Source organism: Ranitomeya imitator, chromosome 5, assembly GCF_032444005.1.
Source record: "Ranitomeya imitator isolate aRanImi1 chromosome 5, aRanImi1.pri, whole genome shotgun sequence".
Lineage (NCBI taxonomy): Eukaryota > Metazoa > Chordata > Amphibia > Anura > Dendrobatidae > Ranitomeya > Ranitomeya imitator.
The window spans coordinates 594,890,406-594,898,227 of record NC_091286.1 but is presented as its reverse complement, the minus strand read 5'-3'; the positions used below and the strand labels follow the sequence as shown (position 1 = coordinate 594,898,227).

At 40.8% G+C, this 7,822-nt stretch overlaps 1 protein-coding gene across 2 annotated transcripts in view; it reads right to left on the bottom strand.

The window, feature by feature from the left end:
• Positions 1–444: 444 nt before the first annotated feature.
• Positions 445–7,822, bottom strand: part of DZIP1L (DAZ interacting zinc finger protein 1 like) — a 164,651-nt gene continuing 157,273 nt past the window's right edge. Inside the window, exons 14-16 of one of the 2 annotated variants that reach the window (XM_069727944.1) lie at positions 5,961–6,178; positions 4,559–4,692; positions 445–3,459 (exon numbers count right to left, since the gene is read on the bottom strand). In XM_069727944.1, coding sequence (XP_069584045.1) covers positions 3,298–3,459; positions 4,559–4,692; positions 5,961–6,178 — 514 coding nt within the window. In that variant the 3' untranslated portion in view covers positions 445–3,297. The remainder of the gene's footprint in view (positions 3,460–4,558; positions 4,693–5,960; positions 6,179–7,822) is intronic. The other variant, XM_069727945.1, reaches the window with a different exon arrangement.

Below are 7,822 nucleotides of genomic sequence, written 5' to 3'. Positions count from 1 at the left end.
TTCTCCTGTATTACATTGGTGGGCACTAGGTGCACCCTTTCACTCTGGGTTTCCCCCTCTAGTCTCGCCACAATGGGCTATTGATGCATCAGTCCTTTCATATGAAGTTTTCCTGCCCTTATTTACATAGATACTAATTACTCATTGTGCTGCTACATGGATGTGTCACTGCCCGCTTGATTTTATTCGTTCTTTTATAACTTATTGTAAGGTGTGGTATTTAATTACCTTATTATATCCTGGTCATTCACTAATTAATAAAGACCCTTTATATATCTTTTGATTGAGACTGGACTAATACAAGCTCTCTTAAATTCTTTTTCTTACGTTATTGATATCGCATAGAGAGTATCTCTGACCATAATTATGCTGTTTGCATCATTCCAGGCCTTTAGCCATGTATTTATAAATACAATAACGTGAACATTCAAGCATATTTTTTTTAACAAAACGTATTTTTAATATAAACTCTCTAAATATATTTGTAAAAAATGAGAAAAAAGTATTTATTGCAGCAAATAACTTGAACTTAAAAGTACAGAGCGCACCAGATACATACAGACGCTTGTTTTACCCCTTGATAACAAGCATCTATAGCACTCAGTAAAGCCTTTCTAGCTGTTATGACCTGCTGTAAAAGAGATGTATAGACAGACCAGACACCAGCTACTTTCAGATTTCCTGAAGAATCTTCACCCATTTTTCCAGGGCAATGTCCTGCAGTTCACTAATATTCTTGGAGTTATAACCGCTTTCTACAAATCCCATCAAAGTTTTTTTATTGGGTTCAAGTAAGTAGACTGTGTTGGCCACGCTCAAACCTTCTGTCACGATTCATTATAATGTGATTTGTGGCAGCTCTGGCTCTGCTGTAATTTAAATGTTTTTTACTTTTGGTCCAGCAAGTGTTAATGTCAGTCTTTTGCTGGCAGCCGCTTTTAGGATGGACAGCTGATGTTGGTTTGTTACCACTCCCACCATCCTTTAAATAGTCACATGACCCATCAGCTGATCGTCGGTAATAGAGTTATTCTATGCAGATCAGCCTGGAATGAGGAGCTCCCCTGTCTACTCTCTTGTATTTTACCATCTGCAGTGGTGAGGCTAGTGTCCTTGTTGGCCAGTGCACTAGCCAGGGTACATTGAGGAGACAACCAGGGACTAGGCATGTGATGGTGGCGGGGGCAAGAACCCGCATAGAGCGGTAGGGGAGTTTAGGGACAGGCACGGGTTGATGTCATGAGGTCTGTCTCCACTATGCGTGGTAACACGCATCTGGTGGCCCTGGACATGTGGTGCTTCTTTTTAGATCGCAGCATGTCCGTTTGCCTTGTAGCGGCGCTGCGCCGCCGCAAGGTAAAACAAAGGGCCCTATGTGTGGGGTGCGATGATTCCGGATGTGTGCAATGAACACATCCAGCATCATCGCGTGTCCCGAACGGGGCGGAGCGAGTTTTGCGCTCTGTCCAAAGTGCCAGCCATCCTGAACGTGGACACGTACCCTTAGGGCCGTCTTCTCCCTTTTTTGTAGCTTTATGATGTGTCGTCCGCAGAACTTGACCATGTCCGCGCGTGACACCTTCAATGAAACCTTCAATTGGCAGATTCAATGATGTCCAAGCTTCAGCTTCCTTAAATAAGGTATTATGTTTTAACCTAGCACTTTCTGCTTCTTGATTGAATCTATCTTGCACCACTGTAGGCATAATCAATCCACCACCATGCTTCATTGTAGGCATGGTGTCTTTTTAGTGTATGTTTCATTGTTCCTCCTCCAGATATACCGCTGTTCCAAACACAGAGAGTAGAGTTTTCCCATGCACAGACTGTATAAGGGCACCCTCTTATTCCATTGGTTAACACAAAACACCTAGTTATTTTTCTTTAACAATCCTTTAGTAATTTATGAAGTTTATTAGTTCAAGCTTTCATAGGCAATTGATATTAAGAAACTGATTTAATGATGACAGTGGGCCCCCAACATTTTTGGACTCCTGTGCTTCTGCATGGGTTGTCATCTGCTGAAAATTTCCTGTTTTGTTTCATTGTGTCACTAAATAGAATCCCAAAACATATGTGGCTTATTTATCAGGATAATTTATACAGTTTTCTTGTGTTTTTGACTCAGCACAGGTGGTTATCTCGTTGTTCATGTAGAGAGAGCTTCAGCGATTTATATGTGCCGTACTGTGAAAAATCAGTGTCTGCTGCCACCAAACCTTGGTGCGGCTCCTTAGCAGACACTCAAGAGTTTTTGACCACCTGCCTTCTCAGAAATCTGGTGGCATCCGGTCATAGCTATTTCGTTCCACCATGTCCAGGTAGTGTAGCTAGTGGACCTTTAACTTTCAACTTGAGCAGTCAATGCCTTTGTGTCTTCTTCTTGTAACATGTCCTCGTTTGTGCCAAGAAGTGATCCCTTTTTGGAAAACTCTCTTGATAGCCCAAGAATATTAGTGAACTGGAAGACACTGCCCGGCAGGAATTGGCTAAAATTCCTCTTCTGCTGACAGAAGCTGATGTCTGACTATGAATTATGTTTGTAGCAGGTTATAACAGCTGGTGGAGCTCGATTAAATACTAAAGACGATTTGAAGATGGAATAATTAAATAATTCTGAGACTGCGGTTGTCCGTGTAAGAGGCATTTTGTGTTGAATATGGATAAACCGCTTGTTATATTAGTTGTGTTCAGCTTATTTAGATTGTTCTTGTCCGATTGGTTTATTGCAAATAGCAGAAAGCTTGGAAATTTTGCTAATACACATTATTTACACTGGGGGTTGTATACTTTTGATTGCAGCTGTGCAAATAATGAATTTCTATGTTTGATTACATCTGGTTTAATAAGAAAAGATTGTTATTCAGCTTTTATTACTTCATTATTCTATTTTTTAGAGTGAGACTTACAATATAATTTAAGTAATAATAAAATGTTAAAAGCTACAAAAAGGTAACGCTGTAATTATGTTCTATCATTTCATTTCTCATTGAATCGGCTCCAATTTGCACTGTGTTTGGTTATATCAGTCCCATGGACAATGAATGGAGCAGCAGTCACATAGAACCATGGTGCTCTATTCAATCCCAACCACATTCTCATGATCAGTGGGGGGGTCTCGGAGGTGAGGCCTCCAAGGATCAGACATTTATGACCTCTCCTGTGGATAAGTGATACATGTCTTTCTTGGGAAAACCTCTTTAAGCTATTAAGTTTCTGCTGGATAGAAATATTGCATATTAGGAGCCTTCCTGACTCCACTTTGTCATAGATTTGACGACGGTCAAGGCCTCAGGGTTACCATCCCTTTGCACTTGTGGAGCTCCAGATGCTGGTTCCATGTGAGCCTGTGGATTCAGCACTTTGACGTAATGCAGGCTGAGGCTTTCTGGGAATTTGGTCTTGATTGTCTGTAATTTCTTCCAAAGATGAAATTTCAGAGTCACTGTCATCCCATGACTAAAAAATACATGAACAAAATGTCATTTGCAAGTCAAATAGAGAGTCAATGTATAGGATTATGAACACTAGAATAAAAGCTCTGAAGCCTGGACTATAATATAGGACATAGCTTAGACTCAGATCAGTAAATTAGATAGGAAATTATTTACTTTTTTTTGTAGATTCTAAAATATATATCTCATCTATAAAACTATGTTCAAAGGAAGTCCCTTTTAACACCTTGCCCTGTGCACTGTAAATTTACAGCATTGGCGGATGCATCATTTAGTCGTTTCATCCCATTAGATGCAGCAGTGAATATCTACCATTGTGTTTGTTTTGCTCCTTAAAGAGGGAGGTCATTATGTTACCCTATCAGCACCCTGCAATATATCTCTAGGTAGTGACGGATTTTTATGGTAATCTGGAGCCTAACAAAATCTCTCCGGCTACATTTGAACTCGAATTAGGATTTGCCAAAAATTAGGACCTTATAGGATGCTTGTTATTTCACTAACAGGCATAATACACTGCAATACAAAAGTATTGCAGTGTATTATAGAAGAGATCGAGTGATTGCATGGTCAAGTCCTATAGTGGGACCACAGGAAATGTTAAAAAATAGAAAATTAAGACTTATCATGTTCATGTCATCGATCACTTTTTGCCATGTAGCCTTAGCCAAACCTGTTGGCTTTTTGGCTGCAGATCACAAGGCAAACATGACTTTGCCCCCACTGACCTCAATATAAGTCACCAAATCACATGCAACAGATCAGATATTGAGCTGTTTTTTTGCAGCAAAATAACACATCTATAATAGTAGTAGATGAGTAAAGGCTCATTTAGACGTCTATGCAAATAGGTCCGAGATTGTACCGCTAATGCACATACTGGCCGAGCATGACAGCTTCGTGTATTTCTACAAGGCTTTCCTACACCATTCGGGAGAGCCACGGCCATTCCGTGCATTGCAGTCTGATCTTGGACCAATTTGCAACCAACGTCTGAATGAGTCTTTAGTCTCATACATCATGCAAAATTGAAGCCCAGCCTAAATCCATGTCTAGAGTCTAGACCACATATCCTACTAATAGATGCCTATTTTATTGTTTACCTGAGATTTTCTTATTTCAGATGCATTTGTGGATTTTAAAGTAGAAGAAAGAGTTTCTACTCCACCAAATGGTTTCTCCCTTGGCTTTGACAGTTGTCTCTCTAGACTTCGAGCCATAGATTGGACCGCAGACCCTAAATGTGGAAAACACCATATACATTGAGTATCGGAGCATGTTATTACTTTAAAGTTGAAGTCACAGACAAAATCACATACTGAGCGCACGTTAATGCATAGCAATCAATGGCGTTCAAGGAAGAGGAGGAACTCTACAGTAATGATAACAATGAACACCCAATAAAGTCATGTTTTACTCTCCATTATATCTCTAACCAAGGGACAATTAATCACATCCTCATTTACAAAGAATGCAGTTCATCTTAAGGAGGAATCTAGTAGCACTCAATGGCAAAGGGGAGAGGTCCAATCAGGGCTGGACCCATTCTCTAAAGTGGCCACATATAAACCATGTTGCTTGCCTTTATAGTATGTTTAACCTTGGAAGCAAGCACATGAAAAAATCCATAGAATGTTCCAGATTGTGCAACGATATCCAAGGAAAATTGTAGGAAAGATCAGCGCCAAATAGGGTCTTATCCGAGAAATATAGTGAGCTTTTCGCTCAGATTAAACTCCCCTGTTTAATCTGAAAAGAACAACATATAGTGCAATATCGGCTGAAGCAGATCCACGGGTCAGCCAGTGACCATCAGACATGAATAGGTTAGAAGGAGTTTGTGGATAGTCTCTGCACTGCCGACAGGATTAAAGACATATATCTCAGTGTAGCAAAATGATTGGTTTATTTCAACGTGTTTCGAAGTACAAGGTTACTTCTTCAGGAAAACCACATGTAACCTTGTACTTCGAAATGCGTCGAAATAAACTAATCATGTTACTACACTGGGATATATGTCTTAAATTCTGTCGGCAGCGTGGAGACTATCCACAAACTCCTTCTAACCTGTTGATAATGTGCAGCGAGAAACTCCTTGGGCATTTACAGAGGAAGGAACCTTTATGGGAAAATAACACTGAGATCCCATAGCTGCTGCATGAAGTCTCCACCTGATGTTGGCGCCATCGAGAGCTGTATAGTACTTAGAACTGATGGTCATATGTGAGAGGAAGGAGCTGCCCTAAGTAGATGTAAGCTCAGATGGCTCAATTAAGTATTTTTTACAATTAGGACAGAGCTTGTTTTAGAAGAGCAAAAGATAGCATAAGTTGAAAACCAATATATTCAATCCTTCTTTTTACATCTTATCTCGGAGGAGACATTGACTGTTCATTATAAATGGTTAATAGGCTAAACTAAAGTGTTGAAATAAAGAAATTCAAATTTTTTCTTTAATTCTTGCATGCTACTTATTAACATTATATTTATTTGCGAAACTCTAACCTTTACTTGCTTTGTCTTTTGTAAAGCTAACCACTCTGGGGCTAGGTTTTCCAGGAGAGATATCAGATTCATCTGACCAGTCATCATCGCTGATGTCTTCAACTTGCTTCTGAGCCATTGGAATTTTCTGGGAGTTCAGATTAGTTCTGGGTGCAGGAGAAGGGAAGGGTGACCGGTCCAACATTGATGCGTCATCTTCTGATGTGAATGGGGGAGTTCTGGTGGAAATAAAAAGATAGATCAAAGCAGTAATAGGCAGCATCCTAAGGGAGCAATGAACCTAGAAACAAAAGATACAACTGAAGAGAAAATAAATGTGTCACCACTGATTGTCAGCCTGCAGGATTTTTTGTAGGGTCTTCAAACAGTCTTGTGAGAAAAACAGGATTATTTTGTCACAAATTGATCCATATTTTGAACGAGTGAGGGTGAGGCTTTACCAAGCACAGACAGCTGGTTTACAGCCAGACACAGGATTATGACAAGTAGGTGTGGATACATTGTTGACTTCTTGAGACACATTGAGAAGATTTACATTTATACTGTACAATTCTAAGTTACAATTGTCATATGTGGCAGAATGGGAGATGAGGGAGGAGACTAAAGGGGTTTTCCACTATCAGTAAATGGCTATCTCCATGCGTAGTACAGTGTAAAAAAAGCAAATTGTGCTTTAATCTCCATCTCCGGTTTTACTGCAGCATTTCTGCTGACTCATGTCGACAGCGCTGCAGACAAACAACAGAGATTGGGGCAGCGGCAGAGACTCAGCAATGAAACCAGGGAGGGTGAGTAAAGCATAGCTTTTCTTTCTAAACTGTTCTTCACTTGGGGGCAAAATTTTACCAAAACCAGAACACACATCTAATCCCTTAACAACCGCCAATACGTCTTTTAACACCAGCAGTTAAGGGTACTTATTCCTCAGCGCCACTTTTTAAAGGCGCAAAGGAATAAGGGTATAGCGCACCCAGCGTCAGAAACTCTCCGGGGTCTCGGCTACTGGGAGTAGTCAAGGCCCGGAGAACATAATTCGTGTCGGTTTTTATTGTCCCCAGTGTTGCAATCATCGTTATATACGGAATAATGGCGACCGCAATAAAAAAAAGGCAGACTTCCTATTTATTTCTCTTTCCTCTGACATGATCTAGCACATCAGTCAAAAGAGAAATGGGGTCCCCCGAGCCCCTTCCCGGCACCTCCGGCACCTCCTGCATCCCCCGGAGATATCTCCCGGCCCTTGGCGTCTTCTTCCAAGAAGAAAATGGTGGGCACATGAGCAGTGCGCCCACCGAGAACTGTCGGCCAGCACCCAGCAACAATAGATTTCTTCTATTGGTTCATTTTGATCACTGTGATAGGCCCTATCACATTGATCAAAACAAAAAAAAATAGGGTTGGGGCTAAGGTTGTGTTGGGATTGGGGTTATGGTTAGGGTTGGGATTAGAATTAGGGCTGTGTTAGGGCTAGAGTTAGAATTGGGGGGTTTCCACTGTTTAGGTACATCAGGGGGTCTCCAAACGCGACATGGCACCGACCATTGATTCCAGCCAATTTTGCATCCAAAAAGTCAAACAGTGTTCCCTCCCTGCTGAGCCCTGCCATGCACCCAAATAGGGGCTTTCCCCCACATACTGGGTATTGGCATACTCAGGAGAAATTGCACAACAAATTTTGTCATCCATTTTTTCCTGATTCTCTGGGGAAAAATAAAAAAAAGTTTGGTTCCAAAGTAATTTTTTTGTGAAAAAAAGTAAAATGTTCATGTTTTCCTTCCACATTGCTTTAGTTCTCGTGAAGCACCTGAAGGATTAATAGGCTTCTTGAATGTGGTTTTGTGCACTCTGTGGGGTGCAGCTTT